Source organism: Amblyomma mixtum, chromosome 8, assembly GCF_055824585.1.
Source record: "Amblyomma mixtum isolate Tamu chromosome 8, ASM5582458v1, whole genome shotgun sequence".
NCBI lineage: Eukaryota > Metazoa > Arthropoda > Arachnida > Ixodida > Ixodidae > Amblyomma > Amblyomma mixtum.
Window position 1 is genome coordinate 20,716,488 of NC_143019.1, and position 22,018 is coordinate 20,738,505.

General features: G+C 48.3%; 2 protein-coding genes across 5 annotated transcripts in view; one reads left to right on the forward strand and one right to left on the reverse strand.

Moving 5' to 3' along the window:
• Positions 1-20,159, reverse strand: part of LOC149331604 (UTP--glucose-1-phosphate uridylyltransferase-like) — a 56,492-nt gene extending 36,333 nt beyond the window's left edge. Inside the window, exons 1-2 of one of the 4 annotated variants that reach the window (XM_089556769.1) lie at positions 20,063-20,159; positions 19,566-19,622 (exon numbers count right to left, since the gene is read on the reverse strand). In XM_089556769.1, coding sequence (XP_089412895.1) covers positions 19,566-19,622; positions 20,063-20,065 — 60 coding nt within the window. In that variant the 5' untranslated portion in view covers positions 20,066-20,159. Of the gene's footprint in view, positions 1-7,891; positions 8,307-9,931; positions 10,253-10,845; positions 11,027-19,565; positions 19,623-20,062 lie in introns of those variants that run through there. The other 3 variants (XM_089556768.1, XM_089556771.1, XM_089556770.1) reach the window with 3 other exon arrangements.
• On the forward strand, positions 9,309-19,555 carry LOC149331607 (uncharacterized). The gene is made up of 4 exons (XM_089556778.1): positions 9,309-10,138; positions 11,492-11,617; positions 14,346-14,500; positions 16,505-19,555. The coding sequence occupies exons 1-4, from the start codon at positions 9,739-9,741 to the stop codon at positions 16,658-16,660; spliced, it is 837 nt and encodes a 278-aa protein (XP_089412904.1). The 5' UTR covers positions 9,309-9,738; the 3' UTR covers positions 16,661-19,555.
• Positions 20,160-22,018: the final 1,859 nt, after the last annotated feature.

A 22,018-nucleotide genomic window follows, 5' to 3' on the forward strand; every position in this document is an offset into this window, starting at 1 on the left:
GCGAAGCAATCGAAAATTTAAACAGGCTGACTGCATTATTCCTATGTTCTGGAATGGTTTCAATTCTCCGATTGCCTTCTGTATGCCACTCAGTATGCGTGCATAGTTTTATCATTTTTAGATGCTCTAATATGACTTGCAAATTTTAATTACACTGTAGGATTTGCTACATTACGTCCAACAGCCTTTTAAATTTCTGCGATGTAGGGGCATGTGATGAGAAAATGCTGGATTTTAAGAACTTTTATCACACATTTTTATTGCCTGGCCATTACAAGGACTACAAGGAAATATTATCCTACATGTAAAAACGAAATGAATGTAAAGTTAAACTCCACTCTATTTCAGTGAACTATAATTGCCAGATCTGATAGCATAAGCAACATGCAATGGTACCGAGAAATCTGTGCGTGCATAGTGCGGGCACTTGATTTTAATTACGCATGACATGATGTGGCAAAACCTATCATTTCACTGCGCAAGCTGTCAAAAAGTATACTTTGTCAAAACAAAATTGCATGCATTGTGTTTTTCTCCACGAAAACCACTGACGCCATACTTTTGTTCTCGGCACTAAAATATTACTATCAATTCTGTCAGCCAGAAGTAAAATTAAAGTGCCCTGTTAACCCAAGCTCCAACGAATATGCAAAGGCCACCTTGCCTAGTACAAAATGCTAACTAACCAGCAGTTCTAGAGCCAAAGCAGCAAGCACTACCAGCTGCTTTCACTTTCAAATTCATTCAGTGAGGAAGAGAACTGCTCACAGAGTTCAATCAGAGCCACCAAATAGCAAGTGCAACACACGAGAAGCACAGAAGCAGTGCATGAGAACTGACACTCACATTAAGCAAGGTCAGCTCAGCGAACAGCTGCAGTGAGTGCATTAATCTTCTTGGTGCTGAATAGGTGAAAACTCAAGGTATTCACATGTACGTCAAAAGCTACCAGCATCTCACTGACCAATCAAAGCATGCTGCGTACAACTAGGAAAGGTTGATGGGCATGAGCTTTGCGATAAATGTGCAAGAAAAGCTGTATACAAGTGAGTGCACGGTCCACTAAATGCCACTGACGTCTCTGGCCACCACATGCACCTACTCCCTCCGTTTACGCGCTCAGTTCTGCCCACTGGTCTTGACATTTCATAAAAGCCCCTTGAAAGCTGCCCAGTGTGCAAGTTCGCCCAGAGGTGCACAGACTTTGTGCCCTATCTCTCTTTTCCTTGATCCCCATGCTGGCTGCACGCGTACGACTGGTCATGCTCAGTGATCCACGGATCGGCATGTATGGGTCTAATTCATACACAACACTCAACACCTCTAGAAACGATCTAGCTGACACTCCTTTCTTCAGCAACCCCATCACCCCCACCTCGTAATTTTGCGGCAGTTGTATAAATTACTTAATATCTTGCACCCCACTCATCCCCGACTAATTGGAACTGGCCAAGCCGTATTTCGAATGAATTGGAATCTGACCGGTTTCAGTCGAGTTTTGGGCAGTTTCAACCGTTTTTGTTTTTTTTTCTGCACTGTCCGATCTCAGTAAACTTCCTTGAGTTAGAATCCTGCATATCTGCGCCCGCACGCAAGCGGCAGTAATAGCGGCACCACTGACTTTCCTCAGGCCAGGCAGGGCAATCTACAACCTGCAAACACGGAATTATCGCTTTCCTTCGCTCCCATCCCTTCAAGGTCGTGAAAGTGAATAGGGCGGACCGATTCCGCGGTAGTAGCCCGAAAGCGATGTTTACACTCGACATCGCGTGGTCACGATACCGCACTGCGCGCGTATCGCCGCAAATCACCTTGGGCGCGGGGAAGTGGCTGCCCTCATGGCAGTAAGGGCCGAGCGCCGGCGCGGTGTCGGAGGAGCGTCGCCTCCGCCGCTTCTCGCCGTCATCGCCGGCGCGCCCGCATCGCCGCTCGGGGACGGGGCGCCTCGTTCCTCCGCTCGGTGCTGGCAGTCGTCGGCGTGAATTTCGTACCGCGGCCAACGAACTAGGTGCGGGGGCCCTCTACGCTTCGCAAATTTTGCCCCATTCACACACACACACTGGCTCCACCGCGGCCACCTGACGGCCGCCAGGCTTCGGGTGCCGGCGCGCGAACATCTTTGTTCTCTTCACTGACTTGGAGTTGACCAAGAACGGAATTTTCGGCCCTTTTTCCGATGGTACAGCTTTAGGAGGGCCATGAAGGCGAAAACTGTCGGGCATTGGCGTCTGTGTGGAGCCCTCACCTAACAGTTGGCGGGTGGCGTTCAGGGAGGTTTCCTCTCTCCACCGGCATATCTGCCAAACGACCTCCTCTTTCCCCTTGTAGGGTAGAGAAGCAGGACAAATGACGACTTGGCAAAAATGAAAATGACCACGAAGAAAATGAGTTAGACAACAGCAGACGTACCTGCAAAATATACACCGTCCCCGGTGTAAACAACGTGACGTCAAAGGGGGCGTTCCCGATGGGCAAAACCGTCCACTTTCGTCTCTGAACCGGTTTTGCATGTGCCGACCGCTCCGCCCCCGCCTTTATTCTCTCGATTACAGCCCCCTCTTTACAGCGGCATATTTTGCCCATCGGACCAAAAACACATGCTCTGATAACGTAGGGCGGGAGAGGTGCAAAAATGAGGCTTGCAGGAGCTCTTATGCGACGACGCCTGTCGCCGGGTTTTTGATCCAACGAAAACCCGGCGCAGTCACACTGACGGGAAGCCGGATTGGCTGGCGGGTACTGACGTCATTTGTGACGTCGCCAGACCAGTAGTGACGTCAACAGAGTTGAGGAACCTCATTGACTAGAGGTGTTGACGTCACCAGACCACCGAATTTCAACTGACTGGAGGTAAGTGAAGTCACCAAACCAGGCTCGTCTGTGTGAAGCCCCCACCTATAGCTGCCAACCATGGCAGGTGGTTTACGGGAAGAGATCGGGAAGAGCAACCTGGGTCTCATAAGGCCCACCACAGACCGGCTGCCACACCTGCCACTACCCAAACATCCTTTCCCCCGCCGCCTCTCTCCCTTAACAACTATTACTCCTCACCTGCAAAGCAACCCACAGCTGAAACTACACCACCGAGGTCGCAGGAAGGCATGCACGTCCCACCACACAAAAGTATACAACGCAAGACAAGACACACTAGCTATATACTGACGCAACACCGCACCTTCAAATACCAGGCACCCACACAGCCGCATATCTGGACACCAGCATTAGCCGAGGAGCAGCAACCCTCAGAACCACGAACATCCCAGAGGCAGAACGCATGGCCATATTGCACCCTGCTCACAAACCACGCATCCGTCTGCGCAGACTCCCAAGCAGCATACAGAACCTGCCGTAAAGGCACGGTTCCTCCATCTTCAGCTAACACACTACGCTGCCGGCATCACAGCAACAAACCACCATTAGATGGCGCCCTGGACACGAAGAGGCATCCCCAGAAATGAGCGCGTTCGTCCGTTTACCCGCGAACTTAGCGTCCGGGAGCCGGTGGATGGCCTCCCGAACCCACAACCATATATACCGTCACACCCCAAATGAGTCCCTCAACTACCGCACCGTCATACAGCACTACAGGCAAAGCCGCATTATATACCCTCGTCCTCACTCCACACTAGCTCCTTTACACAGCACACACTGGAGACATCTTCAAATCAGCTCCTTCCCATACCCTCAGTTTGCCCACCTGTTCCACTCCATCGTCTTCCCACCGCACAGTAACACTTGCCGAGCCAGACTTCCCTGCGCACTATCGGTGTATCTAGGAATGCCCACGTCCAACGTGTATCCCACCCATTCCCTCACCCACCCCAACCTCCTAGGAGACCGCACTTCTGGCCACACCGGCCGGTGAACAGCGCTCAAGTTGATCCACTGGGCCAGGCTGGAGGGGAAGGCCAGAAGGCTCTTGGTCTGAGCAGCCCTAAGGTTTAAACTTTTCTATTAAAGTTTACTTTCTTACTCTCTCTCTCTCTCGTAATTAAAGTTTAATTGCTTTCTCTATCTCGCAATGCTGTGCGCTACCGATGGAGGAGAGGATGTGAGCATCGCGCGTTACCGCGGCTTTCCCCTGCCCGTGGAATATTTCTGACAAGGACCGACTCTGCCAGTAGAACAAACAAACAAAAACCCAAGATGCGAAGGGGATGGGGGCAGGAAAACGAAGCACGCATGCGAGTGCATGTACGGGTAGCATGTGCTACCGAGCGGAAGCTACAGCGAATGAATAGTGCACAGCTTGCACACGCCACAGGTAACCTCCGACTATGCACCTGCGCGCTGCGCACTCGACGAACTGATTGCACGAGCGCGGACCGCTTGTCAGCCTTCCTTCCGGCCTCGCTATTGTGACGTCATCGGTTCCTCTCCAAGGTTCTTGACCCCTCAATGCCACGGAGCACTGCTGACATGCGCTGGCAGTACTACAGTGAGTATAATAAGCTAGCGGTGCTCTCTGGGTGTCCCGCTACATCGGGAGGGGCTTGTTCGCATCACATCAATCAAGACCAATCTATTCGGAGGTCGCCGGTTCAACTCCCTCAGCTAACGGAGCGTCCCTGGTCGCACATCTGATACTTCGAAACTGTGAAAGGTCCTGGCGAGGAGGATAGTTAAAGGGGCTCCAATAACGTTGCGGTATGTATGGGATGTTAAAGCACGCCGATTCACGAATATTGTCCAGCAAGAATTTTTTTTTTATGCGCTTCGTAGAAGCTGAGTTATCTGTAGCCAAAATTTGCATTTCAGCGTGTTCGCGCCTTTTCCTCTCCTCTTGTCGCTTTTTGCACGCTGGAAGGTCGGCGCTCCTCCGCCGGTCCCACCTCCGGGGGCGGAGCTTCCTGACCCACCAGAGCTACGCCGCATATTGGCCGCCGCCATGGTAACTGTCTGACGTCAGAAATAATCTAACCAATTGCCATCTCTCAACTTGTATACGAAGATGCGAGCGATGGAGGAGGGTGCGAGTATGAAAAATGGCTGAGGCTTAGCTAAGGTTAAGCCTAGTCAGATGCGAAGCGTATTGATGGCTAGGCTTGGTAATACATGGCTTTCCTTGGTTGACGTTCATCCCGCTCTTCATCGGCCTCTGTGGCACGCTGAAGCTTTCGCTTCTCGTTCAAATCAGCCCTGCTTCTAGGCGGCATCCCAACACCTGGCCGCCTCTTAAGTGCCCGTAGAGCGAGGCAAGCTCAGCTTTATACCGCTGCTGTAGCGTCACGTGGTCAGCTGCAGCGCCTCTGATGTGGAGCCTCCACCGCCGCGGCCGACCGCGCGAGCCGGCAGCCCATCTCTCCTCTGCTGTGACGTCATGTTGTCACGTGGTCACGCTAAAGGTCAATGGTAGCTCCACCGCCGCGCTCGATGGGCTGTAGTGTAGCTCTAGTAATATGCTTCGCATAAAAGTCACCGGGAAGGGTTCGCCAACTATCGCGCCTGATAATGGGTTCCCTGTTGATTGTAGAGGTGTATTACTTGGCTCGGGTGATCACGACAACACAATGCGTGATTGAGCGAACTGATGTGCTTTCCTCGGAAGGTGTTTCGAGCCCCTTTAATTCTCACCCTCCGAGGATAGCGCTTGTGTCTTACTATGTGTCGCCCAGAACCTTAAGTTCTCGAACGCTCAAAAATAGCACGCGGACGATGAAGACTATACACTGCTATGGCACGGTTACAGCAACCTGCATTGCAGTAACACCAAATATCCTTGTCATGTCCTCCAAGGTATTTCCTTTGCATTTGCTGCCCGGCGCATTTTCCCACAGGAAAGTAAGGGATCCTTGACTTAGTTCTCTTTTCTTTTACGCCCCGTCTATTAATGCCAGGAGCCTTTAAAGCAGGACCTGTGGCGGAAACGAGTCAATTAAGCTTGCCGTTCAGACACCATGGCTCTCGGCACTCCGAACCAACTCTATGGCGCGTGAAACATTACTGGCAGAAAAAAAAAAAAAGAGGTCGTTTCCACATCCGGAGCCGACGTCAATGCGGCATGTCCGCAGAGCCCGATATATATCGCACACAGGAACCCTTCGCTAACGGGCACACACCCGTAGATATATGCTGCAACGTGTTTCCGGACATTGTAATTGCGAGCAGGGTTAACGCGACGAGGTCGATGTAATGTGTGTGCTGTCCCGTCACGGACAACTGTGTAAATGTATGTAACTTTCTGAAAATCCTAGCCGATCCCAACTGGTTTAGGGAACGATTCCCAATTGGGACCAATTGAAACCACTGGGTTCTAGCTGGTCCCAATTGGGAATTCTTGCAATGTCGCCAGTTTGGGACCGGTTAGATTTTCACCTATTTATGTACTGGTGATAACGCTTTTTAGGTGGTGATGATCGATTTATCACGCCCTGACAGAGGCGGCGATTTCGCAATACTGCACGAGTGCTCACATAGCTCTGCCCTATGACAAGTTTCCAAGCGCCTGAAGCTTCCCATGTAAGAACATGGCGATGGGAGGAAAGGGGGGGGGGGGGGGGGGGCGGTACCCTATAGCACTCTTAGAAAAAAGGTAGACTTGCCAATTTTGGGGTAGTAACTGGTTGTCACATATGTTACTACCCTGTTAGTAACTGCAGTTAGCAACGGTAAGGTTAGTAACAGTTACTAAACCATTGATTAGTAACGGCTGCTACCTGTAGTTTGTAACGGGAAGCTATAGCAGTGTTTAGTAAGAAAATGAATAGAAAACTCGCATATATTGCTAGATTCTTCGTACGGTGTGCTGGCGCGGCTTGTTAAATTTGTGCATACTGGAAAAATAAAAGGCTAGGTAGTCAGTTTGACTAATTCCCGAAACCAGACAGAGCGTGCTGGCGTGCGTGCGTTTAGGCGTATCGCGCATTACATGTACAAACTATGCGAGGTGATGGCATCAACAACCTTACCATGCGCACAGAAAGGTTCAGAACGCAACAAAAGCCCAAATCAGACAGTCACACTCGCGCACTGCGCGTGCACAGGTAAATCTTTCTCAGTCTTATATACTCCGTAAATCTGACTCTCATTTACGGGCTAGTGGCTCTTGACGTTTAAGATACCAGCGTTAATTATGAAGTTGAGACAGCTTAGTCTGCCTAACCATACGCCCCTGCAGAAATGTTTAATTACAAAACCAATTTATTGGCACGACAGTCTTTGTCAGTTATATTCTTTGACTTTATTTTAGGGTAACAGGAACGGTTACTAACAAGGTAATAACTGGCTATCATGGTAAAAAGGTAGCAAGGGCTACTTTTTCTAACTATACCTTGAAGAGGGTAGTAAATAGCCGATAAAAAGTAGTAAACTGAAGCCAGAGTTACTAACTGCTGCTCTTACTACCTTTTTACTGCCTTTTCACAAACTTTTTTTTAAGAGAGTACGAACGGATGGTGGCACACCGGCGGACCACATGCACAGCTCATGCGCAGTATACTTATCACGCCCCCGATCTTGTCGACGCAGCCAATCGCAAACCTTGGCCTCAATTAATACGCGCTGCAGTACTCCTACACTGACTGACAGACGAGGAGCGCACGCCGCCGACGCGGCAATACACACGCAATCTCTGGAGACGACCGCCGATAGGGAGAGATAGTACAACCTAGCGGAATGTGTACACGCACGGCGCACTCCACGCATCAGTCCGGCTTCGATAACGGCTCCAGATAACGCGCCAGCTACGTGGCCGCCCATTTTTCGAAACAACAGCAACGTATATAAGCCACGAACCACGGAGCGATGAGAGAGAGAGAAAAAAAAAAAAAACACGCGTCGGCGCGACGACAAACAGCATTCGCATATACGCGATAACGAATATCGCGCGTGCTCCGAGTTTCTCCCCGATCAAACAATCAACAAAAAAGAAAAAAAAGGATAGGCAACTCACGATTCGCCTCTCCGTAAAAGTCGACATCGCTGCAAGGTCGCCGTCTGTTTTTTCGAGAGACTCCAAGCAGACGGGCGCTGTTCCAAGCCCTCGCTAGAGACGGACACCAAATACTATATTATCGAGACCAAGCGTATGTGCCGCAGCGCAAGGTCAGAGCGGTCGCCAGAGCGGCGGCATGATCGACCTTTTCACACACGCACGCCGGCCGCCTCTCATCTGTTCCTCTATTTCAACGGCTCTGCACAAAGCGGGTCCTCAAGAGTTGTTATGACGTCATTTCTCTTCTCCACCCGCGCACACCCGAAGAAAACCGCTAGACGCGGGCACCCCACCGGACCACGGCCTCGGATGGCGCGAACGAAGTCTACGAACACAGACGACCCTCTCAGCTGACGACGAACATGGCCGCCAGGGCAGTAGCGTCGACGAAAGCGAAACTCGACGATGCTTTCCAAGGGCACGACAGAGAGAAAGAGAAAAAACAAAAAAGTTGGCGCGCGACCCGACAAGTGATCAGTGCGTGTAACAAAACTTCCGCATATTCTTCTTCTTTTCGACCAGCTCGAAGGTCGCCGGTTCAAACGCTTTCGGCCAAGGAGACTGACTACCGACTGCGCGTTTGACGATTCCGGGTCTTGAGGCAGGACCGATTGAGCGGACACGTGGCGTAATTACGGTAATTGTCTGTAACGATTTCGGTTTGTCCGTAACGAACGTCGCCGGCACGACCCTCGAAGGTAAAGCGGCAGCAGACGAACAAAGAGCTAATGCAGACGAAACCGAAACTGGTCTGCACAGCCGGCTTGATTCGCGCTTTTATTATCGATATTATTAATTTCGCAAGCTGATCTTTCCGCAGGAGTTACCGCTCAGCGTCCTAACATACAAGGAAACTCAGCAAGCGGCAATTATGACGCGTGCAGTGCTAGAAAAAAAAAAAAAGCCCATCAATCAAGCGCATCCAGCCCTTCCAACGTTCTACAATCCCGGCAATACACGAGCGCTAAACGCAAGTTCCGGTTTATTTCTACAGTGCACGCCGACGAAACAATCGACACAAAGGAATGGCGACCGATCTTTTCACGCGTTACCAGCAGCTGCATGAGCGTTGCAAACTGTAACGAAGGGAGAATCAGAAAAACAGCAGAAAGCACAAGTACGACACCACAAGTGCGCGAAGAGATTTGCACTCAGCGACAATGTACGAGCGCTTACAACGCGTGCGGATTGTATCACCGAGGGATATGTGCAGTTATAAAGTCGGAATTACGTATTTACCAACGCAACGGTAATTTCGCTACTATAACGTACGGTACGGTACAGTTAACGGCACGGTAAACCCCGCTACGGTAACTACGGCTGCGCGCCCGCCGGCCGAAACCTCTCGCCTCGCAGACATAACGGTGCTTCGCGGAGCGAAGCAGACGAAAACAAAGAGACCGAAAGGAAACCGGAGCAGGCGGACGGGGGGCAATCAATGCACGACGGCCGCGTGGCGTCGTGTGCGCGCCGTGCAGCAAAGCGGCGGCGCGGCGGCGTCCCGTCGGGTTCGTCGTGCCCAGCGTTGCGTGGAGGAAACAACGCCCTTTCCCGATAAATTCATCCGTTTCGCGTCCACCACCCGATCACGGTGCGTGCCCGCTCCAGAGCAGCAGCAGCAGTGCGTACTCCACTGAGGAGGGTGCAACGGCCAACGCCGCCAGATGTGAGATCGCGCCGACCTCTCTTTTTCCGTGCCGCCGCGGTCACCGCTCGGCCTCGCTTGTGTGTTCGCGCAGTGGTTGCGCGCCCATGTGAAACCTCGGGGAAGCCGAGGAGGCTCAAACCAGCGGCGTTCCATCGCCATGGTGCTCCGAAAGTCCGAGTACCGCAAGAACTTCAAGTGGTTCTCGGCCGACAAACGGAGCGCCCTGTGGCTCGAGAATGCGCTGTACCGTGCCGAGCGGCGCCAGCGCGAGTACGTGCACGAACCGCTCGGCGACGAGATGGACAGCGGCTACGAAGTGGGCGACTCCGAGTCCGAGGAGTGCGGCTTACCACCGACGAAGGTGCGGCAGAAACGGTTGCAGTTGGCCGCTGACGCGGCGGTCGCCGCTGCTAGGGCCATCGATGACGAGGACGACGCTTCGATGGGAGACGACGACGGCAGCTGCTGCGACGATCGCCGAAGAAGAACCCCGCTGTCTCCTGTCGCCGCCGCTGCTGCTGCACGCACGGCGGACGTTGTCGATGCCCGCCTGCTCGGTACGTGTATGAAGAAAGACGACGACTCCGTGGGCTCGTATGACAACAATGCGGGCGCGCGGAACGCGCTGTCGCACGTAGACAGCCGCGGCTGGACGGAAAGGGCGTATATGCAGACGTGTCGGAGCATACACGCCCGAGATTTATTAACTATATACACACGTCACGAAATATTCTCAGCCAGACGGCACACACACGCCTCCTTGAAGAGGAATGATAGACAGTGTGAACCGTTAATTGTTCCCGTCGCTGCGTTTGCGATCGTGTATTGCCACACACTGATGGATCAGAATTGTTGTTTCACAACTGCGTCTCACTGGAGAAACAATTAACGGTCCACCAGCCGTGCCTAAATGCGACGGGGTCGTCCGATACGTAGAGGAGGAGTTAAAAGCTCCCCGGAGAAATAGCAGTAATACACGTAGCAGACGACTCCCCGCCCAGCCGTCTGCTACCCGACGGAGACTCGCGACGTAGCAGACGACGGAGAAAGAGCATGCACGCCGAGCGGACGAAGAAAAGAAAAAAGAAAGATTGATGAGTGAGAACAGAAACCACCCAGTCTCGCAACTAGTTGGCAGTGGAAAGGATGCTACGCGAGCTCGAGGCGACGTCGGAGTACACTTGCGGATGCCGTCGCCTCGCGCTCGGAGCTTCCAACTCGATCCACTGTGCACAAGTTGAGAGGCAAAGTGACATTAACGTACCGCGGAGTCCCAGCGTTCAAAATGCGATCGCCTCTGCGTCGTCCCCGGCGGTAGCACGCCGTTTTGGCGGTGATGGGTCGTGGAACCGTTCATCGTGATGATGCGCTGCACGTCCTTCGGCCGGGCTGCGGCAACGTCAGTCGTTAATGTGAACGCGAGCGATGCGCGCGCGATCTTCGACGCGCGGCCACCATCGCGATGATACGCGTCCCCCTCTCCCACCTCTCCCCTTCGGTCTCCGAGTGTACGCAACACATTACGCATGGCTACGACGGAACGACTCGAGAAAGTGAGTTACAGCGAGAGAGAGAGAGATTTCTTTTTTCTCTTTCCTTTCTTTCCAAACGTCATCTGTTCCAGGCGTACGTGTCGTCCGCAAAAACACTCGTCGCGTGCTGACGACGTCGCGTGGACAGCGTGGGTCGCGGCGTCACCGACGGCGATAAAGGCCGAGGAGCGAGAGTGCAACACAACAGCGCGATAACAAGTGCTCCAGAGACCCATAATCTTATCCAGGACCAGGGAATGCGCCCAGATAGACCTTAATAATTACGTAAATTCGATTGGGAGCAAAACAACTCCACATGGCTTTTGCGAACTCATCATGTTTGTTACATTTACTGCGTCGTTTCCTTTGGCACAGGAGCACCTGGGGGCATACACGCGGCCACACAGACCGCACTGCCAGCGAGGAAGGATAAAGCGGTGCAGACCGTACCGGCTGAGATCATGAGGCTCTCCAGAATCAGTGAAGACCACAGGCAACGAAATCGTGAGTTCGGCGCTCAACCTACATTGTTCCACAGCACAGAAGTTCTCGACGCATGTGGTACGCCTGAAACACTGACCTACTAGTTCCAGCAGTGCACGTTACACCTACATGCACCGTTAGCCCACTTGCATGGGCTTTGCCTCTATGCAGCATTTTAATGACTACTTTAGACTTGATAGAACAATGGAACGGTGCCACTCCCACTGTAAACTAGCGCATGGCAGCGACAATACGAACTAAACACAGGTGCTTCCAGCCTGCAGGGCTCACAAAGTACAGAACACCTGACACAGCAAAGTTAGAGGCTGCAAAAACTCCTGCTCATTCTTCTCACACTGTTTGTTACGTTAATGCTAGCAATTCTATAGTGAGCAAAACAGCCAGTGATGTCCAAGCAGATTGCTTCTGGTGTCGGGATGCCTGGCACAATAATAATTCCCTGCTTTCTAATGTCTCAAGTAATATATGATGCTTACTAATACTTGCCTCTGGTAGCTATAATCGTGTATACTGTCAGCTTAGCTAGCTTGATATAACTGTTCAAGGCTGCCCATAGTTTGAACTAACAGAACATGAATAGGCCGCAATATTAGTCGTCAAAAAGTCAGCAATCAAGTTTTCAAAGTGCATGGTGAAATTCTCATCCCAGTTATCCTGGGATGCACACATGCTCAAGCCCTAGCGTGAACTTTCTTGCTTTTTCTGCAGCAGTTAAAGAATGGCAGTATGCGATTGGAAAACTGCACACATAAGTGGAAAAAGTAATTTTTTGAACAACTTCAAGTTGTCAGGCAAAAGAAGTCGAAGCAGAAAGAGCTTAGTTCCAAATTCCTTAAAGGCCAGAGCAATAAGTGGCAAACACGGACTACCCATCAAGGCACATTAGTCCAGAAAGATAGCACACACAGCATGTTAAAGAACGCAAACATTTCAGCACACCACAGCAATGTATACACCACGCATTTAGAGAACTCTATTGAAAAAAAAAAAAAAAGCCTACTTCATAAGGTGTTTGTGAATCTATGTGAAATTTAATGGCAGAAAAATGCTGCAGGCAGTTGTCATCTAGAAACAAATTGCCAGCTTCTAGACCCATTTTTACTGCACTGCATCACCTCATCAAACAGGCAGACGTATTTATTTATTTATTTATTGAAAGTACCTACAGCGCCCATGAGGCATTATTGTAGGGGCGATATTACTATATACAATAACACATGCAATGAAGATATTGGAAAACATGTCAGCAAGGATAACACAACATATTAAAGAAGACTAAATGAGTTTACAACTAGTAAGAGTGATGGCACAGCGCTGGTAAACGCACGAGACCTGGAAAAAAATACATCAGATTATCGCTTCAACAGCACTTTCGAAATCAGGTGCACAAACCACATCATTCGGAAGCTTATTCCAGTCCAGGATTGTGTTAGGGAAAAACGAATACTTAAATACATTAATGCGGCATTGATAACTATTAATCTTTTTCGTGTTACCGAGTCTCTCTGAAATGTAATATGGCTGCTTTAGATAAGTGTTTTTATTAATACCGGTACAATCATTGTAAATACTGTGCAAGAACTTCAGCCTGCAGATTTTTCTTCGGGTTGCTAAAGTCTTCCAACCAATACTGTCACGAAGTTCGGAGCTCTCTATATGAAAATTAAAATTTCCAGTCACAAACCTTGCAGCGCGTTTCTGTACCCTTTCTAACTTGTCAATGAGTGTACCCGTGAAAGGGTCCTTACACATGCATATTGCAAAAATGCAATGTTATGCAATGTTGCATCGCAGAGAAAGTTGGATATTTGTCACAAAAGTCTCAGCCTCACCGGCTTGCATAAAAATGAGGCATGGTCTGCGAGGCATAGGCACTGTGCGATGTCAGTACGCAGCAAAAAACACCAGGTGGCCAAAATTATCCACAGCCCTCCAATACAGCGTCCCTCATAACCTGGGTCACTTTGCAACGTTAAACCCCATAAGCCTAACCAAACCAAACCTAATTATTTCTGAAGTAAAATGGCTTTGTCCAGTTTCCTAGTTACCGTGACGCATACCACACACACAAAAAAAACAAAAACCAAGAATTTGACCAAGTTGTAACTCAAGACCGTGTGCAGGTCAAATCATGAGCAATCTCTATCATACTGTGCTTGGTAGGTTCACGGTATCTTTAGAAGTAAAGCCCGTGTTATTAGACAAAGTGTTTCAGGGAGAGACTCCACTAAGTTTTCTAAGACCATAGACACCTAATTTTTGTTGCATGTTTTCTTCTTTGAAATGATCCGTTAGACAGAATGCATGGTTCACCACGTGGTATTCGCCTACGACCGCTAATCAACAAATGCCATAGCACTGCAATCCATGTTTTAACTTCCAAATGGACAATTCCTAAGAACCAAGTGAGAGAAGGATGCCCTTACTGTTCCCTTACTTAAAGACATTTTTTGTATCCTACCCTAGATAGCAACACAATACTAAACACCAGCTGCTATTGTCGTTATCTAGTTACTTTCTCATGCAAAATATGTACTTTTTTCTATTTACAGTGCATGTTAATTTAATCAATTAATCAATCAATTAGTTAATATGACTAAAACCTTTTTACCAACGTGCTGTCTCACAGCTGACCGTGAAACAAGGCTGGTTCCGATACGGCATTCATCACATTCCCTCTGGTATCCTAAAACCTTTTTTTTCCTCTCTCTCCACATTGTTTTCAAAGGCACCAGAAACCGGGCCAGTCCCCGAAGAGGACCCATCCAGTGCCAGCGCTGCTTTGCCCTGTGGGGTGCCCCCTTCGAGAACTTTGGCTCGGGAGAGGAAGTCGACACGATAGGCGCCAAGCGGACATTCAACGTGGCCGCCTCAACCATTGAGGTGAGGGCCAGCTTCTGCGCAGCTCAGTGTTTCATGCATCCAAGTGTTTCAGCACAATATCACCGCCGTAATGCCACTACCATTACTTCCACTGTCAGGCATGGACTGCGTATGAGTACAATTTGCATGTGGGGCAGCAACAGTAAAGCGTGCACAGTGTAGTAGGGGTTTAAAAGATTTATCTAAATGGTAAAAGTAGTTGTAGAGTGGCAACAACTTGCTATGACGATTTATTCACATGGTACAATTTAGGAAGTGTCTAATGCTGCCATGATGGTACTAGTAGTAGTACGTGGGTCTTTATGACTAAGGCCATACTGCACCAAGCCCAAAATAAGCATAGTTATCTAGAGGTAGCAATAACAAAGGTCTAAACAATCAGTTTGAACATAGCATGAAACATGTAGTAAAGTTGTCTTGCACCATGAATGTCAATGACAGTAGTCAAAAAAGCGGCTGAAGTTAAGAAGGATGCCAGTGTTGCTAATTAAAAAGCTTTTTTTTTGTACGGCACAAGTGGATCATCACAAACTAAAAATGCAGGGTTAGGGATGCACGTGCAGTATATCTTGCCAAAATAACGATGCCACACAGATGCTGGGGGTGCTCCTTTGAGAAAGATCGCCTGAGGTTAGTTGCCACCAAAATGTCAGCAGCACTTATCAGTGCTAGAAAGACTACCTAGAAAGATTTATCTATTCAAATTAGAAACTCGTGACAATTTTGCTGAAAGGCAGTACATGATCACATTGTCAAAAAAGTGTTCTCCAGCATTGGACTAATAGCACGAGTTTAATTTCACAACTACGTCTACACTCTGTGGCAATTGCACCTTTGTACTAAATTACTTTCGCACATTATGGCCGGTGCACCTTCCTACTAAACTACCTTTGCACTCCATGGCAGGCACACCTTCCTACTAACTACATCTGCACATTATGGCAGGTGCACCTTCCTACTAAACTACCTTTGCACTCCATGGTGGGCACACCTTCCTACTAACTACATCTGCATTTTATGGCAGGTGCACCTTCCTACTAAACTACCTTTGCACTCCATGGTGGGCACACCTTCCTACTAACTACATCTGCACTTTATGGCAGGTGCACCTTCCTACTAAACTACCTTTGCACATTCCTACTAACTGCATCTGCACTTATGGCGGGTGCACCTTCCTACTAAACTACCTCTGCACTCCATGGCAGGCACACCTTCCTACTAACTACCTGGGCACTTTATGTGAGGCACACCTTCCTACTAAACTACCTTTGCACTCCATGGCAGGCACACCTTCCTACTTAACTACCTTTGCACTTATGGCAGGCACTCCTTCCTACTAACTACATCTGCACTTTATGGCAGGCACACCTTCCTTCTAAACTACCTTTGCACTCCATGGCAGGCACACCTTCCTACTAACTACATCTGCACCTTATGGCAGGTGCACCTTCATACTTAACTACCTTTGCACTCCATGGCAGGCACTCCTTCCTACTAACTACCTGGGCACTTTATGTGAGGCACACCTTCCTACTAAACTACCTTTGCACTCCATGGCAGGCACACCTTCCTAACTTTATGGCAGGTGCACCTTCCTACTAACTACATCTGCACTTTATGGAAGGTGCACCTTCATACTAAACTACCTTTGCACTCCATGGCAGGCACACCTTCCTAACTTTATGGCAGGTGCACCTTCCTACTAACTACATCTGCACTTTATGGAAGGTGCACCTTCATACTAAACTACCTTTGCACTCCATGGCAGGCACACCTACATACTAACTACATCTGCACTTTATGGCAGGTGCACATTCATACTAAACTACCTTTGCACTCCGTGGCAGGCACACCTTCCTACTAACTACCTGGGCACTTTATGTGAGGCACACTTTCCTACTAAACTACCTTTGCACTCCATGGCAGGCACACCTTCCTACTACTACATCTGCACTTTATGGCAGGTGCACCTTCATACTAAACTACTTTTGCACTCTATGGCAGGTGCACCCTTCAGCACTGGCCGCCATGAGGCAGCGGCAGAGGTCGCCAACTCCACCACCGCTACGGCGCAAGACCTTCCGCCCCGAACGACCCCACTCGGCACCCCCGAAGGACCGGCGTGTCTGGATCTCCGAGTACAGGGACCAGTATAAGTGAAACCACACTGGGAGGGTGCAACATAGTCAAGAGAGGTTGTGCCCGCTCTACCAAGCCAAAGACACCCAAAGGCCATAGTGCACGTCAGTCAGCAAGCCAAGTCAGGCCACAGCCAGTTCCTCTATGCCCATGTTTGCCGTGCCACCAGCTAGTAGAATGCTGCGTGTTGCGTTCTCATGATGGTCGGTGAACAGCTGCCCATGCAGCCTGAGAAAATCAAACACACACGTCTATCTCTGGGTTTTGCATTTGTATTGCATTTGAGAAAGTCACACTGCCAGTGCACACGGTATTTATATTTATGCAACCACACCACAGAAGTTCACACAGTATCTGATGAACAAGCCAGCAAGCTAAGCTAGCCGTTGGCATGAGCCAAAACTTAACTGCCATACTTAACCAAACACATATGTGTCACAACAGGGTACTTGTGAGTACCGTTTCATTTTTTATACTGGGGTTGTTAGAGAGAACAACTAGAATTAACATTCATGAATGCAGCCACAGAGCTAAAGAGCTACATGGCTCTCTCAAATCAAATATGCACTAAAAAAACTTTTTCCCTATGAAGGCTCAAACCCAACATAACCGCCAGACTTGGGTGGTCGTAATATTAGCAGAGAGCACTAGAAGACTGAAGTGGTCTATTCAGCCTGAGGCGTATGACTGAGAAGTGTTGTTCACTCCCTTTTATAGAAATCTGCTCCCTAAGCATACAGGCCTGGGTTAAAGCTAGTGGCCACAAACTCGCGCAGCTAGATCACAAAAATTTTAAGTACGACATCAGCTGTGCCAGTCAGTTTAAATACTGCACTGAAATTAAGCTACAGCTCTGGGCCACAGAGGAGACAATATTTAACCATGCCTTAGCTCACCTATTGTCGAAGTGTGCATTAAGAAAAGGTTTGAGACCACGATAGTAGCTGACACAGCTTTGCTTCTAAAGCCTCACATCCGTCCACACAAAGGCATAAGCCTTGACAACTCCTGTGCCTCAGTCACACCAGTAATGTAGCACAGCTGTATGGTTTTCTGCACTACCTTTTAGTTAGACACGAGTGGCTCCTAAGGGCCCCTATTACATATCAACTGTAGTCTAGACGATTTAGCAGCTCGTTACATCAGACAAAGGCGATGTTATAGCGCTGTCATACGGACACTTCTGATATCAACTAGGTCCGACCCCGACTGAAGTTTCAGGCATGCTTGACATGCAGCAGTTCTAAACGTAACCATTCAATCCCAATCAAAAAGTTGGTTTTCTACATTCCAGGTGATGCTATGTGCACATATAATCGTAGAACGAGGTGGCCAGCAAATGAATTCGCAGTAAGATGCTTCCGATCTCAATTTGCTCTTGTGGAGCAGCTGTAGCAGATTCCATCAATAAAGCCTGCAAAACATTACACTACCAGCTCGCGCATGTAGGTGCTGCATTAGAATTTACATGTTTGGTCACTAGTGACAAGACAGCCATTTCGTGTCGAGTTATATCACAAGTTTTTAAATTAAGCCACATCGAATAAAATGAAACTCTTAAAAATTTTGTAGCTTCGGTAGAATATCTTTCTGTACGTTTCATTTTTAGTTTGAATTTGAGAGTTTCCTGAGAACGAGAGTAGCGGCCCTCAACCAGAATCGAACATATTAATCGCACTTCAGAAACATGTTTGGTTCAAGTAGGATTGGGACCAATCAGCATTATATTGGTCATGCAGTCACAACATACACTCACCAAGTTCAATCCCAAATGACTCAGTCAGGATCAAATTGCCGTAGTGACATGCAACATGACAGTAGGACAGAGGCCAGAGGTGACATCATGCATTCCAGGAAGCACATTCCATGCCTGCAAGTGCAACGTTTAGTAACATGCATGCTTTACTTGTAACTTTTTTTTAAATCTTCCTCCACTGGAGTGGGGTACATGCAGACGTAGGATGCAGGTATCACTGCCAGGGTACCTCATGTACCAACATCGTGGTTGTTTAAGAGTGACTGAACAGTGTTTTTGATATCTGTAAGGCTGCAACAAAAGATATGTTTACAACGTTCACGAGTGCCTAACTATGTGTGTCAGCATGCACGTGTCGTTTGTATGATTGCTTGGATACAAATGTACACAGTGTGAGACAAGCCTGTGAATTTCCACTTCGCTGCCACAACTACTGAGCAGCACTGAAAGCTGGCCGAATTGGTGTAGTCGCTCATTATATTGATGAATTCTGCGCAATATTTTACACAAAGCTCCTCAATTCTGAGTTCCATCATATATGAATCATTCACCTAAGCCACATGACAAGTGATCCTTCAATCTGACATTAGCCATGGCACTTCAGGCCTGATCACAGACAGAAATGTAATGCTCCAATGCAGTGCCATTAAAACACTGCCTAATGCCAGTGAAAAGAGGGGGACAAGGTATCTATAATTTCTAGAGCATGAATTGAATACCTCAAGCTTTGCTGGGATGTCAAAGCTTCAGTGCTGGCTCCAATCCGTCAATTAAGTGCAAGCACAACAATACCTCAGATATCACTTAAATTTAGTAAATTGCCCTGGTGTCAATGATCTGTAGCGTTCTGAGTACCAACAAAGAGCGATTTGCCAAACATGCTTATGCATCTTCACGGGTAGCAGCACTCCTTTCAAAAGAACACGTCCAGCGAAGCTGTCTTCCAGCAGCGATAAATGTGTTTGTGCTTGGCAGGGTACAACACGAAACTTCTGAAAACACTGACGGATCACAGTTTTCGAGTCTCCACACGACGTGAGTCAGCACTAATCGCACGTTTTAGATTGTTTTTATATTATTATTATTATTGCCTTTGTATAGTCTTGGATCGTGTCCGGCGAATATTTTTCCACCAATAAACAAAGAAGATGAAACATCAATGAAGCTTGCCTTTTCTTGCATATTTGCTTCTCCATGACCTCCGGCCGGTATGGATAGCCCACCGTTCTGGAAACAAGTATGCGTAGCTGTGACGTACGCTGCACAAGAAATCTCTCGTAAGAAATTCGAAGCCATAATCCGCAGAAATGATAATAATAAACGGTAAATCAGGCGAGACAAATTTACGTCTCGTTCATCGACCCCGTGAACTCCACGATGGAGGCAGTTGTCAACTGTCAAGTGCAGTTTGACGTGTGAAACACGAGCGGCACCCAGACTTTCGCGCACATCATGACACTCTACAAGGTAGGATTGATCCTGTTCGACACAAACCCTAAAAACGAACTTTCAACCTTGCTTTTCAGTGCGAACAACTTTTACCCAGGCGGGCTGTCAAAAAAGCAACATGTCCGCCGGCGTCAGTAAAGTGATGCAGACGAAGAAATGACGCCGGCGAGCAAAGTTTTGTGCTTAAAGAAGTAATGGACTTTTACTCGACCGCTTACCATATCGTAGCTGACGCTTCGTACTCGCGGTAACCGAGAGGTTTGAAAATAATTACGTTTTACACAACAGGTGTCCTGAAGTGGAAACTTGTATGCGTCAAGGAGAGTTCAAAACCGGCTGGCATGCGCTGCGAACGACCGTGGCGCCAGATGCGGATATTTCGGGAACGCCGGTATGTCAAAAATTCGCGTAGTCTGCGAATTCAATCAAAAATTGAGATTTAAATGGATTATTTTCTCTGCTTCTCCGTTTTTCAGCCTGCAGATCACGTATGCTACACCGAGAGAAGGTGAGATTGCTGTTGCTGCCGAAAATCTTTGCAGAAAATCATAAGTTGGTAGGCCACCATCTCCAGCACACAGCCTTTTTGTCATTAAATTTGACGAATGTTGAAGGGTAGAATAAATGACAGCTATGTGCGCGAGATAGAATTTCTTTTTGCGACTAAATGTCACACTTATCACTAGCGCAGACTAGCACCAGAATCAATGATCAAGTGAAAGCTGAGCGGGCTTCGCCACTGAACTTTGAAGTATTGCCGGAAAGGAGCGATCTAACGTGTTCTCAGTGGCATGCCGAATGTATGGTTAAGACACCCTAGTATGGTGCCTAGAATATACTTATTGCTTTCCTCAGCAGCTTGTCACATTAATTTTCAATCTGAAAGACTTTAAATGCAGCCCTATACGTTGGTTTTCGTTTCTTTTATGTTGTGAATTTGTGTGCTTAGAACAACAATCGACTCGAATATTACCAATGTTACTAGAACGTACTACAGACACAAAATTTTTGCTTGCGTGTTTTCTTTTTTCAAACGATGGGTTAAGCACTGGTATACATGGAGCACCCCATTGTATTCGTTTGCGACGACCGCTAAATAGTTTATAATCGAATTTCTTCTTGACGCTGTTTCGGTTTCAACTGCCGAACGATGGCTGCGACATGTAGGTGATGTTTATAGGTCACGTGAAGAATGAAAAATCTGCTGTATAATTGCTAACAGATCCTTGTATGTCATTCAATGTCTTGAAAGAGGCTGGCTAAAGTGCTGTAGTGAATTAAAACTACGTATCAATGATGGTATCTAAACCGCCTTGAGCGTTAGCGCGTCTTACCCCGCACCTCCACCAGATGTCACGTCGGTGTAAGACGCGCTAACGCTCAAGGCGGTTTAGAAGGCTCCCAAGAACGTCCGGTGCCGAGTCCGATGGTGGCGAACTTCGTCCTTTTTGCTTAATGTCCTCACGTCGTCGTCTTCAGTAGCGCTAGCGTCAATATTAGTTATTCTCATGGAGGAAGGATGAGTTATTCTAGTGCATCATGTGACCTAACACCAACTACACGTCACAGTCATCGTTCGTTTGATGAAACCGAAATACAACGAGAGAAAAATTTAATTCTAAATTATTTCGCAGTCGTATGCGAGTACCACGTGGTAATCCATGTATTCTGATGTCGAACGCATCATTTAAAAGAAGAAAACACAATAAAATTGTATCGATGTTATGTCGGCCTCACGTAGGCGAACAGACCAAAACTGCACGGGCCGACCTTGCCGAAATACCTTGGGCCGAGGTTGGTGATTGACATCGGCCCAATGCGTTTTGCCGACTTCCCGATGTAGGGCCGAGCAGGAGCCTATTATATACAACTGAGAATTGTTTGGCAAGTGGCTCGAGATTATGTGCCAACGGCAGCCCAAAAATAACCTATCACGTACCTCTGTCCAACCATACGCCATCACTGCCCCGATAACCGATAGCAATCCCTAGTGCACAGTGGCCAAATTTCGGATTAACATACAGTAGCGACAACAGCAGACATTTATAAAGCACGGGGATACACCTTACCTTTGCATGATATGGGCGTGAATAAGCCAGGCTGTTTACTCTCATTTTCAAATTCATTTTGAGCCAGAAAAAAAAAAATGTGCAAGTAAATAATGCTTCACCACT